At 39.1% G+C, this 22,500-nt stretch overlaps 2 protein-coding genes and 1 pseudogene across 3 annotated transcripts in view; 2 read left to right on the top strand and 1 right to left on the bottom strand.

Annotated features, from left to right (window-relative positions):
- Positions 1-5,380: 5,380 nt before the first annotated feature.
- Positions 5,381-8,309, bottom strand: LOC137979098 (E3 ubiquitin-protein ligase NRDP1-like). The gene has a single exon (XM_068826275.1). It carries the CDS (start codon positions 7,156-7,158, stop codon positions 6,256-6,258), a length of 903 nt encoding a protein of 300 aa, XP_068682376.1. The 5' UTR covers positions 7,159-8,309; the 3' UTR covers positions 5,381-6,255.
- Positions 8,310-9,380: 1,071 nt separating this feature from the next.
- On the top strand, positions 9,381-10,064 carry LOC137981093 (receptor expression-enhancing protein 5 pseudogene; annotated as a pseudogene).
- Positions 10,065-13,448: 3,384 nt separating this feature from the next.
- LOC137979523 (ATR-interacting protein-like) overlaps positions 13,449-22,500 on the top strand; it is a 10,410-nt gene continuing 1,358 nt past the window's right edge. The window contains exons 1-10 of one of the 2 annotated variants that reach the window (XM_068826791.1): positions 13,449-15,756; positions 16,521-16,601; positions 17,141-17,180; positions 17,678-17,769; positions 17,899-17,981; positions 18,346-18,488; positions 19,988-20,073; positions 21,164-21,253; positions 22,013-22,104; positions 22,278-22,447. In XM_068826791.1, coding sequence (XP_068682892.1) covers positions 13,477-15,756; positions 16,521-16,601; positions 17,141-17,180; positions 17,678-17,769; positions 17,899-17,981; positions 18,346-18,488; positions 19,988-20,073; positions 21,164-21,253; positions 22,013-22,104; positions 22,278-22,447 — 3,157 coding nt within the window. In that variant the 5' untranslated portion in view covers positions 13,449-13,476. The remainder of the gene's footprint in view (positions 15,757-16,520; positions 16,602-17,140; positions 17,181-17,677; positions 17,770-17,898; positions 17,982-18,345; positions 18,489-19,987; positions 20,074-21,163; positions 21,254-22,012; positions 22,105-22,277; positions 22,448-22,500) is intronic. The other variant, XM_068826792.1, reaches the window with a different exon arrangement.

Below are 22,500 nucleotides of genomic sequence, written 5' to 3'. Positions count from 1 at the left end.
TCAATAACTACAAGACCTAATATCTTCCAGGCATTACATTTACGGCTAAAATATATAGCATATACAGGTACATAACTAAATACACAATATTTAAAGATATATTAATTAAAAAGAAAAGCCGCTGTACAAAATGCGGCCCCTGGTTCTCTTTTAAAACCAGTAAACTCAGTGGTACGGATAAAATCAGATAGCGCATTCCGCAACTTAGCTGATACGTAAGAAAAAGAACTAACACCATGACTGGTTGTTCTAGGTTTATTGAGGGACAGAATGTAATTTCCACGAAGATCATGCATAAGAAGAGGACGGGAGAGAAAACATATCTTTCATAGAAGCTGGAAAGCCCTTAAAAAAAAAAACAACAACAACAATGTACTTTTAGACAGTAACATGAAGAAATTTTGAATGCACTTATTGCACAGAGATGTAGAGTTCGACTTAAGTGGTAGGAGGACAAGTAATTTGCAAATATAAATCTCAGTATTCTCTTATTTACATAATTATATCGTTCCTTCGACGAAAAATTACGAAAGGCCAGTTGTTTGCTACGAGAATAACAGCGAAAACTGAGCACTCCTTTGTCGCGAATTTCCTATAATAAAAACTTGTTCAGAAATCAAAAGTATACGTCAACAGCACACACCAGGGTATTCCTTAGTATCTGGCTGGAAATCTTTTTCTCACTACTTTTTCCCCGGCCGCGCTTCAACCATTTGATGAGGGCCAGTCTCCGCTTGCTTCTCAAGTTGCCTGGTTCATGCCCAAAAAGAATTCTGGGTAATTCTGCCATTCAATGACAAGGGAGATCCCCGATTCTCATTTCATTGATTTTTTTCAGTAAGTGTCGGGTCACCCAGACTTACCAGCAAAATACAGCACCGAATGGAGTTTTTACCTTTCAAAACTTGCCCAAATTGTATCGGTAGGTCCTGGAGTTCGTCCATAGAAAGGCCAGAGCGACAACTTCACTCATGAACTGCCATGATTACAACAAAGCATTTTAGGCGTCCCAGTCTGCATGAAACCATCTCTCACATCTGTCCGCAAGAAGACCAGACACACGCGGTTCTTACGTTACGTTTATGCCTGTAGAATCAAGTGAAATCTCAATTCCTTGTAGAAACCAGCATCTTAATTTTTTTGGTAGGCTAGGTATCGTAGAGTCTGAACATTTATGCATGCGCTGACGGAGTATTTGAACAAGAGAGAAAAATGCAGTACCTCCAGACGTGCCGCTGGAGCGTCGTACCAAACGAGTCATCCCGGGATTTCGGCCCGTGCGATCGCTTTTGGACGCAGTTGGCCCTTCGCTGCTTTCTGCTACCGACCTCGCCTCCCGGCACGGCATTGAGGGAGGGATATGTCGGCCCCTAAACCATATGAGACAAATCCCACGCCTACTCACAGCTCCAGACCGCCCTTGTCATTACAATTTAGCGTAACATTTCGATCGCTTATATATTCAAGAGAAATGTCATTTTATCTGCCATATGGTAAGCATTAGAGTCGCACATTACAAAGTGTACGCATGCGCCCTGCTAAAGGTAACATACACTCATGCTTAAAATTTATTTCGTCTCGAATTTCAGAATAACTACAAAAGCTAACATCTTCCAGGCATTACATTTACTGCTAAAATACATAGCACATACAGGTACATAACTAAATATGCAATATTTAAAGATATATTAATTAAAAAGAAAAGCCGCTGTACAAAATGCGGCACTTGATTCTTTTTTAAAACCAGTAAACTCAGTGGTAGGTACGGATAAAAAATCAGATAGGGCATTCCGCAACTTAGCTGATACGTAAGAAAAAGAAGTAAACTTATCTTTCATATAAGCAGGAAAGCCCTTTAAAAGAAAAAAACAACAGCAACGTACTTTTATACAGTAAAATGAGGAAATTTTGAATGCGCTTATTGCACAGAGATGTAGAGTTCGACTTAAGTGGTAGGAGGACAAGTAATTTGCAAGTATAAATCTCAGTATTCTCTTATTTAAATAATTATATCGTTCCTTCGACGAGAAATTACGAAAGGCCAGTTGTTTGCCAGGAAAATAACAGCGAAAACTGAGCACTACTTTGTCGCGAATTTTCTATAATAAAAGCTTGTTCAGAAATCAAAAGTCTACGTCAACAGCACACACCAGGGCTATTCCTTAGTATCTGGCTGGAAATCTTCTTCTCACTACTTTTTCCCCCGGCCGCGCTTCAACCATTTGATGAAGGCCAGTCTCCGCTTGCTTCTCAAGTTGCCTAGTTTATGCCCAAAAACAATTCTGGGTAATTCTGCCATTCCATGACAAGGCAAGATCCCCGGTTGTCATTTCATTGATTTTTTTTTATAAGTGTCGGGTCACCCAGACTTACCAGCAAAATACAGCACCGAATGAAGCTTTTACCTTTCAAAACTTGCCCAAATTGTATCGGTAGGTCCTGGAATTCGTCCACAGAAAGGCCAGAGCGACAACTTCACTCGTGAACCGTCATGTTTAAAACAGAGCATTTTAGACGTCCCAGTCTGCATGAAACCATCTTTCACCTTTGTTTTCTTTTAAAGGCTTGCCTTTACCCACATTCCAGCCTAATGATGCCAGCGTGGTGGCTTCTGTAGACGAAAATGGCCCGAAAAAGCACTTATAAAATGATTACATGTACTTAGATACCTGCTCGCTCCCCGTCGGAACACAAACGGTTGACATTTGTCATGTGATGCTTAAACATGAATCCACATATACTCAATGCAGCATATGTTTCAATGAGATCTTCTTATACGATAAGGCCAAGGGCTGCAAACCGTTTGTCGTTAAAAAAAGTGTTAAAAAATAGCGTGCTCTTGGCCTAAAAGGGCTAAAAGAGATATCAATTTTCATAAATCACCTCAGTGGACACGACACTGTCCCACCTAGGTGAATTAGAGAATCTGCAACTGTTATTGATTTTTGTAAAGCCAATTACAAACCCGTGAGTGTGCTCCGTGCTCTGAAAAATCTTTTTGAAAGGTTGCTGGCTCTGCAAATGAATGAATGTTATGGTGGAATCTTATCGGATTAGATCAGCTACCACAAGAAACTTCATAAATGTGAGAGCTCTCTTCTGAGGTTGACATAAGAGTGGAGGGCGATGCGTGATATGGGTGAGCTTGTCGCGATTACCTCTATGGATTTCATTCTTTCCAATTCAGTATAAACATCTTCTCTCCAAGCTTAACGCTTACGGCAGTGAACGATACAAGTTGAGCTTTCCGTAAGATTTAAGCCTGGTCTACACTGCAACATGATCACAATCGTTGCTTTAATCATAACGACATGCGCAAGCGCAGTTAGTTAGCTCCAGAGAAAAAGTCACTGGAGAATGGGACGAGCTACGTCTCGAAAATGGCAGACGAAGCAGAAATTGCTGCTGCGCAAAAGACGAGGACGGCGACAGGAGAAAGGATGAGAAAACGAAAAGAGGTCCTTTTGGGTAAGGGATGTTTTCCGAAAGAGGAAAGAACAAGGAGACTTTCATAATCTGGTACGGGAACTGCAACTGAAGATTTTTTGTAAACGGGAAGAGCTAATTGTGAACCGCCTTTGCAAGTTTCTCGTCAAAAACAGTACGTTCGGAGGGCATCTTAGGGGTAGACTTTCATACACTGGACAAAAATGGCAGAGGACAAAAGAAACATTGTTATTCCGATTAGGTCTTGCTAATTAGGTATGGTTAGGTTCGCTGTTTGTTTTGTGGACATTAATTATTTCGGATCCGGTATATGAAAGACCAGCCCATCTTAGGCACTATTAACTGAAATATACGCTGGCATAAAAAGTAGCTGACACCTCGATCTTACGTTGCACCTGGTAATCGCATGATCGATTTTGAGTGCAAATTGGAATAAATAAGCACCAAAAATTTTTTTCAAAGACGTACAAAATTCGGGCGAGAGCAATAGACCATTTTACAGTTGTAGCTAAGTAAGTCACCTGGCCTGAGAATGAAAGCGAGGCTGCTAGTGACCCTGCTTTGATACAAACCTTTGTGCTTTTCTAATGCTAATGTAGGCTAATTAGAATAACAACAACACAATTTACAAGATAAAAGCAGTGACGTCTGTATCAAGACAAGGTCACCGACAGCCTCGCAACCATTCATAGGCTAGGTCACTGAGCAAATAACTGTAAAACGGCCTATTTCAACCTCGTTCTCATGGTTCTCTCCTACTCGTCCACCGGAGAGAACCCTGGAAACGAGGTTGGGCCTGTTTGTGGCCTTTGAAAAATTTTACTTGTACTTATTCCAAATTTCACGAGAAAAATCAAGTGATTACTTTTATAATATTAATAATATACATTTGAGATGGTTAAGCAGAAGCAACGCACGCGTATCAGGCAATCACGGGAAAATTGCGCCAAGAATTGCGCCTTCCAGGGCTCGCATTTGATTGGCTATCAATGAAGCAATTTCACCTTTATTTTACTATTTCAACTAACCTCTTCCAGGCGTTCAGTTATTTGGGGCGCAGCGCGAAAATCGGCGCGCAAAAAAATGAAGTCGCGCGCTTTTTCTTCATTTTTTCGCGCACCGATTTTCGCGCTGCGCCCCAACTAACTGAACGCCTGGAAGAGGCTATATTTCAATTTTCTGCACTCTTTTTGGGCTTAAGTAGTGGAGACAAGTTCGATCAGTTGAAAGAAGAGATTAACCAATTACAGATGTTGCAAACAACCTTGTTTTATCTGTCTTCATTATCATGAAAATGGTTTCTGTACATTTTATTCACGAAGGTAATTTGAAAAGCGAAAACTTCAGCTCTTTTTAAACGCAACAAGAATCAAAACAGAAATCTTTGATTTGCAGCCACTTCGTGAGTGTTGCATCCACGTGCAGACCATCACATCCGCACGCTTTTCTGCTAACGCACGCTTCTTTCGTCTGTGATTGACAAGTCCGAACTGAAGCAGGCCAGCAAAAAGATTTCCGTAAACAGCGCTGTTGTAAGGGTGCACATCACTTTAGTAAAGAAAGATAGCCAGGTGTTTTTTTAGTACAACGATTACGCCGGGACACTTGCTCTGAAAAATCGACAATGAGAGTGCACTCTTTTAATGTTTTGTGCTAATATTGCAACCCTAGGAAAATAAAATTGTCGCGAATTAATTCTTATTATTTGCGAGTCCTTCTTGTCGGCTTCAAAAAGGATACGGGTAGATCATACGTCGGTTTGTTTGTAAAATAAGCAATATCGGAAATGAATCTTACATCGAAATTTTAGTTTTACCGACAGTTAAAATCCAGGTAGTCGCAAAGTCTAGCTTTAAAAGGGGCGGACGGAAATGAGGCGAGAAATGACAGATATTGGGCGAGAATCAATGTTATCCGTTTTATCATCAGAAACAAATTACTTTCAACCTGTTAGCGTTTATTTATCGTGCTTGCGAACAGAAAAAACGATGACTAATTTCAAAGCTCTTCCGTGCTTTTCATGTCATCTCCACGGTCATAAAATATAGACGAGAGAATTTCAGCGCGTTGATTGGCTGAGAACACATCAATTAATCCCAATTTACAACAGAAGTATTTTGTTTAAGAGGCTTTTACTTTACAGATTAACTTGGCGGAGATAACTTGCGATCTTCGAATATGAAAATGAGTATTTTATCTTAGACATATCTCTTAATTTGAGAGACAAATAATTTGTGAACTTTCTCACTCGCTGTGGTTATATGCAAATGATCGCTGTGGATTGACAGGTGAAGAGCGTTCAATTTCTTTCCATATACGTTTTCTTATTTGCAAGCTTTTACATCAAAATTGTTCCTCTTCCACCAGTCTTAATTTAAGTTCTTTACCACTTCATACATTCGACATTTATATGGTGCCGACACTAATTTGTTCATTAAAGGCTCAGCTACAGTTAAAAATTCTTCACTCATAGCATTTCTTTGTTTTCCCTCTTTATATTTCACTTAATATTCTTTTCAAATAGATAAAAACCTACCTTTCTCAGAGATTTTTAACTCGCTTCAATAACTTTCGCCGCTAAATAACCTTTAATACACAGGCCTTGACAGCGACCAATTAATCGCTTCAAACAAGGATTTAATATGATTTACAACTAAATATTAATCTTCAAATTTTCCGTAATTACAGGGACGCTTTGTTCTAAATAATCTTTCTTTTAAACTTCGCTTTTGTGCTAGTCTCAAAGAATGCAAATTCTTGCCCAAAAACTGACCGAAAGCACGGAATTTCGAAACTTTCGCATCGCTTTTAAGTATGGGTCAAAAACCTGTCGCGCGCCAGGTTCCGCAACCATAAATCAAAATTTGATCTTTGATTCTCCGTGAACCAGTTGCTGGCGTAACTTGTGGCCAGAAGCATATGGACATCTTGCGAATAACCCGCGTAACTGTGATAATAATCATAACAGCGTTTTATGGCATTAAAAATGCGGTTTCGATCGATGTAGTAAGGTTTGGTCAACAGATTCCGAGTGACCAGACTCGCAAGTTGGGCGATGCTTGCTGGGGAGTATCCGTAGCTGTAATCTGGATCCCAATCGGCGTCAAAGTCGCTTTCCTCGTACAGTCGCATTTCCAGCTGAAATTGGAGTTCTCGTAGTTCCGACTTGACCCGTCTGACATCACCCTCGGAATCCATCAAAGCCTTTTTGGTTTTATTCAAGTCCACTTCAAGTACTGCGATCTGTTTAGTAAGACCGTCAATAGTCGGTTCCTCTCTTCGTTTGTGCTTCGCAACCAAGTCCTTTATCACTTCACAGTTTTCGTGGTGATCTGGAAGTTCACAACGTCTGACACTTCTTCCACAAGCGCCGCATTGAATCAAGGCGAATTCGCACACTTGTAAATGAGTCGTAAGTTTGTCGAGCTTCAAAACCATTTTACAACCGTTCTCATTATTATCGCAGTACACCGCTAAACCATCTATCATTCCCCTGAGAGCCAATACTGGAATTACATCCCTCTCTGAGACTCCCGATCTACAAGACGGGCAAGAATTTGTGTTAGGGCGATCGAGCCAAGTGTGTAAGCATTCATTGCAAAACGAATGGCCGCAAGGTGTAATAACAGCTTCTTCTAGGACCCCTGCACAAATACTGCACAATAAATTTGGGTCCACGTGTGTTACAAAGCGATTCAGTCCATAGCCCATCCTTGATCCTGTCGACTTACTCAACACTGGTTTACTTCCAACAGCGAAAAGCGACAAAATCGCCTGATTTTTTCAGTAAATTCTGCTGACTTAGACCAACGCGACGGTTACTTTATTGCGTGTTCATCAGCTGCAAAATTATGTTTTTAAAGTACTGAACACGTCACTTTTGATCAACGAACAAAAGAACGCGCGTGATTTGCATAACGTGACACGCTCGCGCGTGTTTCTTCAAATCTCCCGCCGAAAGAAAAACCTCAAAAGGTGTAAAACCTTAAAATGTGGTATGCCTTTAAAATACAAGGATCCAACAGTTATGTAACTGTACAGTTTAACTGTTCAGGATCATGCATAACGAATTTAAAAATTGTCTTTATTCAACAGGTAATTTGCATCTTCTAAGTTTCGGTCTCCTGGCCATTATAAAACCTGTCGTTTTGTATTTTTAAACCCCCCGAAGAAGCCTAATTGTGATATTGTTACCATAAGCCTTTCTACAGGATGAAGAATCCCGGTTGTTCGTTGGAAAGGATATTGTAAACGTGGTGTCTGTTTTCAAGGATACTGAAAGCGGAGAACGGACACAAAAGATTGCCACGCTTATTTTTGACAATACGAAACTGAAATGACATCCATAGAAAGAAGTTTATTTTCTCCACCTGTTGAACTCTTTGTTTTGGTGAAACTTGTCTGCGATCATTCTCTGACGAGATTTTTTTTATCATTGAGGAAAAAATCGGGGTCCTATACAAACTATAATATTCGCACAAAATTCAAACAATTTTTGCAAAAACAAAGTTATAAACAATGATTCTTTTGTTCTTAGTTTTAAGTTTTATGTAATGAGTATATTGACAAGTGCAAGATGAAATAAAATTTTCTCGCTTGATAGATTTTCAAATTAATGAATGTACGTAACGTAAATGGAACATTTGTACTGTTTTTAAAAAAAGATATCTAGCTACATTTTAGCAGTCACTGTGATGAAGGCATGACAATCTCGATCCTTGTAAATTGTTTTGTTTGCGGTTAACAAGAAAGAACAGTTCCGCACTACCAAAGTTTCTAACGACTAGAAAATGCGTTTCTTTCCTCAGTGGTTAAATTCACGGTATCCTTAATTAATTGGTGCAGTAAATATTCAAAATGACTTGAAATTTTTATCTTAAACCAGTAATTATATTTGGTCCAAGAATGAAAAAGGTTTCCCCTGGCAGCAAGAACAAAGTTTCTCAACTTATCCTTTCGGTCTGTACTACTTGTCTCAAATTCAAAATAACATATGAAGCACTACAGCGTCAAGTTAAATAAAAGTAATATAAACGGGTTACTGTTTTAATCTGAAAGAACATTAATTATTTTCGTTTTTCAACAAACGTTTGTCTATCAAACAAACACTACTTTTGTATTGATCTGTGACTTGATTTGCATAATTGATCGGATGTTTTACTCTCGTTGCCGATGCAGTATCTTAGTGCAGTATCTTAATTTCCCTCTAAATTTAATTTCCAAATTTTCAATAGCATACGAGCCTTGCAGTTATACGTGTAGTAACAACAATTTCTTTTTCCTTACTTGCATTGCCCTTTACAAAACATTAGCATTTTTTACAAATGTCGAAAAAAGATAACATTTTTTACGCCCTCAGTACATCCATTTATGAAATTCATGTATTGTAACAGCAGGAATAAAACAATGATAATTCAAAATAAAGGCCGAGCAACTTATGTAAAAAAAAAGGAAGAATCCTGGCTTGAAACATAACATGATATTTTTGTTTTCTTTCCTCACTCAAATCAGTAATAATTTTTGTTGCTGTATAATGGCTCTAAACTTTTCATGCTAAGCTATTCTCATGGGTTTCTGTGCGCTGCTTGGTAATCTCGCTTCCAGACGTGTCCTCTTTGTAATTACGGCGGCCAATCACAGCATCGTAGAATGATCAAATGAGCCAATCATAACTAAAAGGCCAAGCGCGGGAAAAAAATTGCAAACAAGTTACAATAATTGAATTTGATTGGTTGAAAAAGTGGGGCGAGATTCTCACCAAGCGTGCTGGTGCGAAACGAAAACAGCTGCGACAATCGCTCAGAATCGAGCAATTATCAAATCAATTATGCACAATACGATTAATTTGGCCTGGATTATTGAAACAGTCATTGCGTCACAAAGGTGACTTTGATCGCTCATTAATTAGAGGCTGAAGATCTTCCTCATGGATCATGGACAGAATTAAATCACTGTCCTTATGCGCCGCAGTAGTCGCAAAACTACGAAGTAGTGTCTCATTTCAACCTGTCAATGAAATCCTAGATCAGAACAACATATTCACGGCTTTGCTGTACAAGCTAGAGGTCGCAACGAATGTCAAGAGACAAACAATTTTTCTGGGCGGACTCTGTTTCATTCTATTCTACCTGTCAGTTGGTTACGCTGCAAATTTGCTTTGTTACTTTCTCGGCTTCGTTTTTCCAACGTATGCTTCGGTAAGAGCCATCGAATCCGGGGATGTCTCCGACGATACGAAGTGGTTGACTTACTGGGTTGTTTTCAGCACGGTAAATTTCCTCGAGATTTTCGTGGAGTGGATTCCGTTGTATTACCTACTGAAGTTTATTTTGCTGGTGTGGTGCATGTTTCCAGGGCCTTGGAGTGGCACCATCGTGGTTTACAACTTGCTCATTCGTCCATTCGTGATGAGACACAGGGACAAAGTTGATACAGCCATCTCTGAAGTCGCGAAACACGTTCGAAAGGCCGCTGAAAAAGCGGCGGAAGATTACGAGCCCATAGCGAGCGTGGATCTATTCAACGACATCGCCAATATCGGAGGTGCTTCTCTGGTAAGCCACGAGGCGGACGAATCTACAGGTGAAGAAGATGATACTAGTAAAAAGGAAGAGTAATAAATTGGCGACTGAACAGCTAAACGTTTACCATCTTAGTCTTCAAAAATATATCAGCTTAAGACATTCGCTGTAAAGGATTCATTCGAAAAAAGTGTCTTCCTCCTCGGTCCAATAAATCCAACTGAAAAATCACGTTTCTGGATTAGTTTTCTTCTGGGGTAATGGCTATGGAGAATCTTCCACCCGTAATTACGGGGAGTAGTAGGCTTTATAATTAGTATCGCAGTTGAGTGTGCGCTCACATTAAAAGCCTACTTTCATTTACCACTGAATGTGTCGCAGATTCGATTCCAGGACCGATGTCATTTTATTGCTTCTCTGGTTTTTTTCTCCGTTTTTCCCCTCTCACTGAAACCCAGTATTCAAAATATTGCTGTGTTAATATAGTTCCTGGCCATATATCACCCGATGTGAAGGAATCCGGAATCCATAGATTTCTATGGAATCCGATCCAGGTTTCATTTCGGGATCCACAATTAATCTATGGGGCTGGAATCTGGAATCTGAGGGCCACCTTGGATTCCTTTACATGGGGCGACATATACGCTTGAGAACTTTATCAATACTTTCTTCTAATTGAGAAATGCAGTGAACTTCTAGATTGTACTCCGACTGACCTTCACAGATAAGCACGATAATACAACGGCAGTTAAAGCTTGAAATTTCGAATCTAACAAAGCGAAGAAAAGTGATAGCAAGTACGAACCCCCTATTTTACCCGATGGTGCGAAAAAAAGCCGTTCCCGGGATAGAAGGGTGATGCTGGGAAATAATTAAGTGTGAAGGAAAAGGATGCACGTGAGTAGAACATTGAAGGAACCTTGTCGGCTTCGGAAGTGATTTTGTTGTTTTGACCATTTTGTATCTCCGGATCATTGAACATTACCGTCTTCAAGTAGTCGGAAAATCTGAAGATGATAATTATCTAAAGAAGGGAATCTGATTAAAATATTTATCCTCAGTAACCTCGGTTACTGAAAGGTCGGCTTTTACCCAGGTCAACTTCTTGCCATTATCAGTAATTGGTCAAGGGTTGGCCACATCGTGGTGAGTCAGGAGGTACAGACGGGCTTCGAGCTCGAGTTGCTAATTATGCAGCCGCCCTGTTTTGTAACTTTTGTAGTCTTGCATATTGGAACCTTACCATGCACTGCAACCCCATACGGACTACGGCAGTTTGGTCCAGTTAGAGTACAATCGTTATACCTACTTGTCGGGATGTCCTGAGTCACCAGGAGCCTAATACGTGTCAAAGACAGAGACTAGCCGACAATAGACCATTGTACCGGTTGTGTGCTTGGTTAACTTGTCTATGAATGAAAGTGAGACTAGAGTTGACTTGTTTTGATGGAAACAGCATAATCAACATATTCAACATATAATCAACATATTAAGACTCCAGCATCACTTTCATTTAAAGGCCAGGTAACTAAGCACGTAAGCAATAAGCACGGGGGAAGGGGGGGGGGGGGGGAAAGCCTATCAAATAGCTGCATACTATCGATCTCAGACGTCCGTGGACAAAGGCGTTTATTTCAGTCTGCGCTTAAAAAATCTGATCACGTGATAACACTTTTGTGGCTCTGCGGTTTCGAAAGAAAACAACCTGAAGAAAAGTTTTCACCTCTTATTTCCTCCTCGGACCGGCTTTTCTTGGGTTACCCGTTATAGCTTCGGTCGCGGTTTTACTCGCCGTCAACACCGTTTCGCGCTTTTCTCTTTGGGGAGAGCAACAGAAAATAACGACACGAGATCGGTATTTTCGAAACCGCAGAGTCACAAAAAAAATGTTATCACGTGATCAGATTTTTTTAACCGCAGACTGAGCCAGCGTTTCATTTGAAACCGGATCGTTTTCGATGCGGTTACACGTTCGGTTTAAACGACACCGAGCGAAACTATTGCCGAAACAGTGTTGATTTGAAACCGCTGCCAGAAGTGGAGCGTTTTCAAAACGATGCGGTTTTATCTGTCGTGTTAACAGTGAAACTGCATCGATTTGAATACGGTTACTATTTTGGTGCGAAATTTGCATTGTTTGATTCAAAATAGTGAATTTAGCAACATTGTGCAGCACTCCGACTTATAACATCACGACTTTGATTTTCTGGCGAAAACGGTTTCGTGGAAACACTTCCAAACTGCACCGATTTTGACGCGGTTTCGAAGTCATGGAACCGTGTCGATGTGAAACCGCTTCCGTGTAAATCCTGCCTGAAATCAACGGTCCGTGAAGTGGGCTGAAAAAAAGCCCTTGTCTGCGGGCGTCTGAGATCGATAGTACAAAAAGCAAGTTGCAGGTGACATAAATTACTGCGTTCCAGTCTCACAGATATGGTTTGTAGTATGTCGTTGACTGCGACAAAGGGAAGTCAAGGGCATCCCATTACCCCCCCCCCCCCCCCCCTTCCTGGCGTCTGAAAATGCAGACTGGGTCTAAAATGCAGACTGAGGCCTTTTTTGTACCGTGGTCTGCATTTTAGACCCAGTCTGCAGTCTGCATTTTATACTGACCGATAATTCAAGGCTCGCTGTTCGGCTGTTAGGATATACCGGTATATATGTTTTGTTTAACCAATGTTTCGTCAGGCACGGCCTGACTTCTATAGGGAGTTAAATGATTTGCCAAATCATTTGACTCCCTGAAGAAGTCAGGCCGTGCCTTACAATGGAAACACTGCACTAGAGTTTATTGCGACTTTGATCGTATTTCCCCCATTAAGCTTGGACTTAAGTATTGCGTTAATCTCTACGAAAATATTCCTTCTGGATCCTGTCCTTCAGATCACTATGTTTAATATCATCCTCTTCCAGCACCCCAAGATAGTTGTAGTTTTCATTCTCGTCAATATTCAGTGATCTTCAGTTATCTCCAGGTAGCATGATTCTTACACTTTGGAACACTTTTCCTCGTTTCATCAATAGGATTGCACGCATTGATATTCCGAACTCCATCCGCATATCTTCGGTCACGATTGTAACTGATTGATTGATTGATTGATGATGATGATGATGATGATGATGATGATGATTATTATTATTAGTAGTAGTAGTAGTAGTAGTAGTAGTATCATTATCATTATTATTATTGTTGTTATTATTTTTATTATGATGATGTAGTAGGTCGTAAAATGTAAGTGCAGTGCAAGTATTCTTGTTGTTTATATACCGTTCGATAGGTTACTATTCTCGCAACGACGTTTGTATTAAGTTTTTTCCCTGTATTTGTTCTTGTATACCTTCGTTCTTAATGTTACTGAAATGAAAATTTAGAAAAACTGACTGAAGAAGTGGGACTTTTTAAAGCCCGCGCCCGCACACTCGACATTCAGCAGTCACCTAGTTATTTTATACCCAGAAGTCCCTACGGGATAAAATTCTGCGCCGCGCGGTAAACACTCGATTGTTGATGGATTGTAACCATCAATCATTTTTGTATCATTTGAACACGATGGCAAATTTCAGCAACAATAACTTTTTGGGTAATCAAAAGCGGCGTAATTTTATCTACAATCCAGCTGTCACTGTATCGAAAGACAGGAACTATACATCTGCACAGCATGTGACCTCGAGAAGAGATGTGCTTCTCAAAACATCAGTGCCAAGCGCTGCAAACGTGAACTTAGAACACGGATCGCCGCACAAGAGGTTCAAGTCTTCACATAATCAAAAGCCAGAGGAGTTCGCTGCTGCGGACGAATGTCGTGATCTGCCTGTGGATGCCTTTGATGAAGAGCTGTGCGCTCTTGACGACGACGAGTTTGACGATGATCTGTTGACAGCCGAACAGCTTGACGAGTGCGATCGGATCGCTTCAATAGAGCTGCAGTCTCACGAAAGAGGAACCAATAAACTTGCCTCTAGTTTAAAAAAGGAAGTCGAGCATGTTGATGTTTTTGAAAACGTTGTCTCATCGACTTTTGTTGCAGAGTTGGATAAACAGAGATCCGAGGATGATAATGTTGACGACGACGATTATGATGATTCTCTGGCGACTCACTGCACTCAAGATTATGCAGTTTCTTGTAATTCAACGAATGCTACACCTTCAAAAGCCTCCACTTATTTTAACGGCATAGTAGAAGCTCCATTCATTGGTTCGAGTGTCTTGCAACCACCATTTGTAGCACATCCCCAGGGCAACAGAGGTGTTATCCAACCAAACAGACAAGTTGACCTATCTGGGGAATCTTTGTTGGATCAATACAATGGGTCAACCTCTTTTGTCCCTGAAACAAACTTGGATTCAGAGAGAACGAACAGAACTGCTAGTTTTACCAGTGAAAGTAAATGCCTTGTAGTGGGAGATGATAGACAGATGCAGTCTTTAAGAAAGGAAATTGAAAAACTGAAATCTGACTATTCGACTGCAAATGCCAAAGTAAGAACTCTTGAGGAGGAGAAGTTCTGTAGAGATGGAGAAATTAGGATTTTGCGAGATTCGTTGCATCACTATGAAACTGAGGAGAAGAATCGGCATAAAGAGGCAAGAGCCCAGGAGATTCAGCGAGTTCGAGAACAAAGTCAGCGGGAGAAAGATTTAGAAAAGCAAGTTGAAAAGTTGACCACGCAAATGCAATTTAAAGATCGGGAAATTTCCCAAATGATAGAGAAAAACAGGAAAAGAGCTAGCTGTTCAACAGAATCTTGCAGTCCTGTGCAAAAGAGATTTGTTAATCAAAGTGAAGTTTTCCCAACTGGTAACTCATTTTTCCAGAAAACTTCTCCCGATTCTAAAGTCAAGTCACCGAGGGGGCTAAAAGTCTTTGACAAGGATGCAAGAATTCTTGCAAAAGAGAACTTGCAGAAAGTTTCAGACAAAGAGAATTCTGAGAAATCTGCGTTGAGTGGTTCACTCAGTGGAGCATCTGTTCTTGGGTTGTCGAGATTTCAGCAAAGAGAAGCTTTTGCTAGGGAAAGAGAGATTGCAAAGCATCACCCACAAAGTTTTCCAGAAATTGAACTTGTTCAAAGCCTTCTATCACCGAATGACAAACAGCAAAATCTTCTTTTTGAGGACTTTGAAGACAGGGGATTAGCAGATAGTAGTTTAATTTCACTTCTAACTCTTGACACACCTAGCCTTTCTCCTCATAACAGCACCCAAACAAGCACTATTGATGAAACTGAACCTGCACACACTATGTGTTTGTTTGATACTCAAACCAATTCAAAGCTGAAAAAGTCTATTGATGATGTTATTCAAAAGGATAGTTCCAGAAGTTTTGTTAGCAACACTGTGATGCTACAGACCTTGAATGATCTATTAGAGTGCGGACATTCTGACAATGTTTTTTTAAAGAACAAGGAGGAAACTCTTCAATCAAAATTCAAACAGCATCACAACTTAGCAGCTGCCACTAATTTTCTTCCATTGCTTGAAAGTCACATTGCCAATTATGTGGATTTTAGAACTGGTTATAATGAGGAAAATACCACAGCAAGCTGTTTGACAAGAAATTCTCCAACACCAGATTCTCCAACCTTAAGCGACAGCACGGGGTCTGAAAGTGACGTTGTTAAGAACCTTGCGGCATTGCAAGACACTACTCTCATATCACTACGGCTTCTCAACATTCTTGTGCTCTACAGTCCAGATGTTTGTTCCTGTATTTTAAAATCGGCAAGATTGTTTTGTGAGACAGAATGCAACATTGAAGAAAAGGACAGGGAGCAGAAGAAGCAAATGGTAACATCACTACTATACTTAGTTTGATGTGTAGCAAATACAATGTATGTTTTGCTGGTAGTGTGCATGATCCATTTGGGAAAAAATTATGCAGCCCATTCTCTCCCTTAAAACGATTCCCAGAATTTTTGTGAAATTGTCTGGCACCCTCAGAAGTCAGAATAAAATTTCTGATATTCAGACTAATATTTCATGGAAAAATTAAGGAAAAAAGACAACGAAAGACATTCACAATAATTTTTTTAATGGAACGCTGTCAGTAATCTGACTGTCCTGTTTCAGATTTTAGACCAGAAACTATCAAATGGATCACAATAATTTTACTGCTACTTTTTTGTTAATGATGTGTTTGTTTAGAAAAGAACTATGTTTTTGGGCATCACTAAACCATGAAACACTGAAACAGAGAAACAATGCTTGAAAACACTATTTATGACCCCACCATCATTGAATACTAACCGAAAAAGGTTGGATTTGAGATTAAATATCGTTTTAGACCTAATTAGGCCCAAAACGTTATTGCTCCTAATTCATTGAGATTAAGATTAGGATTCAGATTAAGACTGAGATTAGGAGCAACAACGTTTTAGTCCTAATTAGGCCTAAAATGATATTTAATCTCACATCCAACCTTTGCTGGTTTAGTATTCAATGTATGGTGGGGTTATTTATGGTGTTTTGGTTCTTTGTTTTGGTGTTTCACTGTATTGGTATTTTGTTGTTTAGTAATGTCCTATGTTTTTGTTTTCTTTACTTTTGTAAAGCATGTATTCATCAGTAGGGAAGACAAGGATAGCTTTTGTGACCACCCATTATTTCATGGCCTAAAAGTTGCCATAAAAAAGGTATGTATGGATTATGAAATTTAGGATGTTGATCTTTTCAATACATGTACAGCTGTACGTGTACATTTCATGGCAACATGCCCACCAACCTGACAACAAAAGTAATATATTATTTTAGTTGTTTGTTTTGTATTCTTGCGGACTTGACAGCTTACAGTACCGTATTTCCTTGAATAATAGCCGTCCCTCGATTAATCGCCTCCCTCAAATAATCGCCCTCCTTTGACCGAAATATTTAAAATAATCTCAGGGAGTAGTGCTAATGTATTTTATCAAAAAGTCTGTTCTCAATTCCTTAAGTGCCATTGGTAAGTCACTAAAATTGACCTTTAATATAAATAAAATAAAACTTCACTCAGTGGATACAAGTCTTGGTTTGCATCCATGTGATGAGATGGCCACGTTAGTGGACAAAACAATAGAAAATAGCCCCACAAATTTTAAATTAAATGATACTTATCGGTTTAACAAATTGAACTACTTAGCACATTTTCGAATTTCCTGTAATAATTTTATTTCTTGTTGTGGTTGTTTACAAGGACTCTAAAGAGCCATTGAAGAGGACAAAAACCAAGACAGGTAAAGTGGATAGAATTGAGAAAAGAAATAGTGGTAGCTGTCACTTCTCTGAGGATTATATTGAGTGCTTTAAAAGGGATGTATGTATCTGTAATTTTTGGGCCAAATGAGACTTTGTTAAGAGACATAAGCAAATTTGTGTAGTGATTATGTCTGTTATTATTGGTTTCTTTTTTGAACCTTTATTGGCTTAAAAATAATCAGTGCAAGACTTTAAAATCAATATAAAACCAAGATTGGAAATGCATCACTCAAGTGAATCATGCTTTTCCTACTTTCTGATTGGTTAATTTGGAGGCGATTAGCCAGACGTACTATTATTTGAACCTCCATGCAGCCAAAGAGAAACAAAATTGCTTCCTGCATTTTATCCATCTACCTCCACTTTGGTGATTGATCTTGTCAAATATTGATACAGAGTCTTTCTGATAACTTTTTGACACTCTGAATACTGAATACTGACGTTTGTGTTCAATGATGACATACTATTTGTTTAGAGAGAGATGAAAAAAGCAGAAGGGAAATAATTTATGATGTTCAGCATTCAGAATTACTGGGCTACATGATCAAACTTTTGGTGCCTCAACAAGTAAGTTGTTCAATAACTTTGTCAAAACAAAGAAGTTTAATTAAATGAAGAACTTACGTTTACAGGACAGGTTAAGGGTTTTTCCTTGTTCCTGGATTCAAAATCTTTCTTACTCTCTATTTTTCCCAGAAAGAGTCTATGGCTGTTGGGTATACAACTCTTCAAGTATTGACATCCTTGGCAAGAAATTGTGAGATGAAGTACTGCACAAGGTTTGTTTTTTGGCACACCATTGTTGCATCAACTTGTTGCATTTTTTGGTACGATGAAAACTGATAGATGTTTCTGTGGAATTTTGTGGATTACCTAGACTACAGCTGTAGTATCATTCTGTTTAACTGCAATACAGTAATTTACTTTGAATACCGGAGGGTTCTTTGTGTGACCATCAAGTGACGGCATGAGCTTTTCTTTGTCAAATATAAAAATAATTTGACTAGTAAATGGTATATCAACAAAACACTGTTGCAAGTCAAATGGAATGAATAAAGCCAATATTATGAAAAAGGACAAAACTGACAATTAGAATATTAAGTGCAGTTGAAACCAAACTATTATCTTTGAATTTTACAACAGATTGCTGCCACTTTTGTCGGACAACGTGTTATCTGATTTTCTGTCAAGAGACTGGTGTTTAACTTCATTGTCTTTGGCCACAGCACTGCTTACGTGTCTGATAAGACACCGCGAATTCGTGGAAAGACTCTGCTCTCAATCAGGTAATTTGCAAGAGTCATAGAGTTATCTTAATATCTTATCTATTTACTGTTATCATATTTTATTACCAGGTATTATTATCATTATCATCATCATCATCATCATCATCATCATAATTATCATCGTCATCGTATAAGGAGTGTTCATGATTGCTTAATACACTTACAGCACTGTACAAGAGATTTTGTGTGTTGGAAGGGAAAGCTGTGTCTCCATTTGATGGTATCCTCTCTTGTTTACATGTAACTCATTTCCTCCATTGACGAGTAAAATCATCTGGCGTTACACAGAGTAAAATCTATTAAGACTCACTCTCATTGGTCAATTGGTTAAGTTAATATTATCATAATAGCCCACAATTCACCGGTCTAATTAGTATGTTAATTTCCAAATGCCAGCTTAACCTGCAGTTTAATGCAGAAATCATAATTACCCTGCCACATGTATTTGCATAACGTTAACAATCCTGGTTGTAAGTGGTTTGGTGTCCTCAGGCCCGTTTCTTGAAAAGTCCCAGCACTTTACAGGTCATTTTTGAGTGTCACAGTTCCCTTTGGATCTCAAGAACAGAGATGATTTGAGTCGTCAAACTTCACAGTCATTTTTCTTTTTGTTACGTTGAGAACATGTTAAAAGATCAGCTTTCCAAAACAAGCCTTTAGCAGTTTCACAAATGGCTTTTCGGGACTTTTCGAGAAATGGGCCCCTGCAGTCACTTCCAGAATTAATAGATGGCAGTCAAAAAAATAGTCTTTTGTCTTTGTGCTAATTAGACCCACTAGCCTTGTTAGCACAGACAAAATACAACCGAAATGTTACTTTAGAACGAGACTAGTTGATCTGATTAGCACATAAACAAAAGAAGAATAATTTATTGGCCGCCATTTATGCATTCGGTCTATGCTACATGTACATGTATTATAACTATTCTAGCTAATACTTAGTGGAAAAGCTAATACTTTTGTATTAAAAAAAAAAGCATCTGTTGTGCTTTATTACTGGTGAACAAAGGTAGCGTGACAAGGATTCGGGAAATTGTAACTTCTGGCATAAAAGTTATTATTCTTTGTTCCCAAACTCAGTCACAAATTAGCTGCAATTTTATCTTCCAGTCATTCACTAAGCAGAAGGGAGGTAAGTACTAATATAAAATTTCATATTTTTTAATTTTGTTTCACTTTAATGTCGTGTACAGTATATGTTCACAAATACGTGTATTTATTGGGAGAAAAGAGTTCATTTTATTGTAAACTGAATATACCTCTTTACAGTTGTGTGCTTAGTTACCTGGTCTTTAAATGAAAGTGAGGCTGGTGTTTACCTCCCTCCTTTTAATGATGTTGTTGTCATGGTAATTAGCAAGAATTTACATATGAAAATCAGTGAGGTTTCTATCAAAACATAGTTAACTGCAGCCTCACTTTCATTCATAGGCCAGCTAACTAAGCACAAAACTGTAAAATGGACTATTGAAACATTAATTTTTCTTGCTCTGTAACAGATGATTGCATCTTACTAAAGATTTACCAGGGATGGCTTTTCAGACCTGATGTTCCTGTTATTCATTACCAAGATGTACATTTACAGGTACTCATGGTAATCAACATGTAATTTCTCTTTGATCTTTTAGTGACTTCACTGAGCTTGCAAGTCTGGAGAATTTAAGAAATGGAACATGCAGAGAGAAAATAATTTAAACTTCTTTTTCACTGAAATATCTTATTGTTATAGTAGGATTTCCTCAGGGTAATGGTAGTGAGAATTCACATTTGATAGTGATAGCCTAACTATGAGGGCCTAACCTCTTTGAATGTTTTATTTCTGGGCCTGCCCAGATTCTTTCTGGTAAAAGTGAAAGGGTTTTCACTAAGGTGGAGGTGGAGAATGGACAACGCTCCCTGAAAAGTTCCTTTCAAGGGCTGAAGGCACAAGCCTTTAGGGGGGTCTTGGGGCATCCTTTCCTGGAAAATTTTTGAAATTTGGGCCTCTTAGAATGCATGTCCTGCGTTCTGGAGCACGAATTAGGGTATTTGAACAGCGCACTACTATCATTAAATTTTTGGCTTTTTTAATTCAGAGAGAGTACTCTAAAATACTGTAAGTTCTTGTGGAAATTCAGTTGACGGCAAGACATATTTTGAGTTCTGAACAGCTGCTAAAATAGCGTGACATAGCCCCTTTAAGGCTGTGTTGCATTCTACAGAGCTGTGTGAAATATATTTCATCTGTCATGACCGAAAATGGCGCCTTGTAATGCTTCAATTGTAGTTAGCAAATCAGGCAACGTACATCACCTGCTGGATTGCTGAACTGCTGCCTCAAAAAAGTGTGTGCTCGATCCTTGATCGCCTCCTTTGACATGGACAGGGAAACAGAAATTGCCGCCGACATTACTCAGAATTTGGGCGTCTCTTTTGTTTTTCATAAACAAAACTTTGCCGACCCAAAGCTCATGTTCTGTGCGAATGTTTCTCATGTTATTCGTAAAAGTTACGGTAGCCGGCGAGTTCACGTGCAATAGCTGGCGAATTTCACTGGCTGTTATTGAAAACCCTGAATGAGAGGCAGCATAGATATTGGAGCCATGACATACAGTTATCTATGCTGTAGGTCCCAATATCAGGTTTCTTTGAGGTACTGTTTGGCTTACTTTGTGTTAACTATGTTTTCTCTTTAGATTGTTGGTTTTGTCAATACCCTCCTTTCTCACAGCGACTCTGCCACATTGCTGTTTCCTTTGGAAAGTGAATGCCAATGCAGTCTCGAAGTAATTATCAAAATTTCATTAGTTTAACAAACCTTACATCCACTCAAAAATTATGTCCCCTTAACCCAATCACTCCAAGGAGTGAGACTTTAGATTTTACTTTGTCTCGTGCCACACAATTTTACTCGTCAGTGAGGACAGTTTAGGAGCCAATAAGGTAAAGGGCCACTGTGACCAAAAAATCAATTCTTATTTTTCTTTGGATTTAAGACTAGGTTAACTAAACACTAAGTGACCAAAGTTGGAAGCCTTGATTTTAAAAAAGACTCTTTTTTTATTTTAACGGGGATTTTTCCCATTTAATGGTCCGCCATTAGTAACTTTAAGTTCTTGAGAGAGCTGGATCGAGGAGAAAATGACCTCAAAGGCTCACTGGTTTAAGAATGCAATGCGTGTGTACGCCCCAGAATTAACCCATTGACTCCCAGGGGTTCCCCATTGACAAGTAAAATCGTCTGGCTTTAGACAGAGCGTGACCAGGATCGTTACATAAAGAAAGAGCAAGTGATGTCTGTAATTTTCTTGCAATCTGATTGGTTTATTTCCCAAAATGAGCGTTTCTGATTGGCTATTACAATTGCGTGACACGTTGACGCGAGCGTGACGCGAGCAGCGTTGTTTAAACTCTTATCGACAACGGCAAATTAGCCAATCATATTGCGAGATTACAAGCAATTGTTGTGAGGTATGCAATGGTTAATATTCAAACTTTAGTCAGGACTTAGTCCCTCACTCTGTTTAAACATTACTTTGTAACAGCTTGTTAAGTGCCTTGTATTAATGCTGGATGAAGTAATGAACTCAGTCTGTCATCTTCAATCAGATTCATTGTCACTGGAGGATGTCAACAGGTTAGTGTTGTTGCTTTCGACAAATCAATCGATTTGAATAAATTTAAATTTCAGATGGTGTGTACTAACGTCACCGAAACGTGTTAGTACGTTAGTGAACTGGAATTTAGCGAAACGACCAGGAATGTAGATAAGCACTTTTCGATAAGTTGATTCTTCATTTGTTTTGTCAGTCACGGCATGATGCTATTGCGAGAGGGCATTTTCCTGCTGTCGACCTTGTGTATGAATGATCCTTTTTTTGTGGAACACCGCCTGGATGTGGAACATCAGTACATAAACGTAATCACTAACGCGACCAGACTCTACAAGAGAATCACTGGGCTCGTTTCAGAGGCAGAAGGTTGGTCTAGTACCCCGGCATGAAAAGGACATTTGGAAAGCTCACAAAAATAT

The sequence above is a fragment of the Montipora foliosa genome, chromosome 12 (genome assembly GCF_036669935.1).
Source record: "Montipora foliosa isolate CH-2021 chromosome 12, ASM3666993v2, whole genome shotgun sequence".
Taxonomy (NCBI): Eukaryota; Metazoa; Cnidaria; class Anthozoa; order Scleractinia; family Acroporidae; genus Montipora; species Montipora foliosa.
This window is presented reverse-complemented; position numbering and strand designations above follow the sequence as displayed.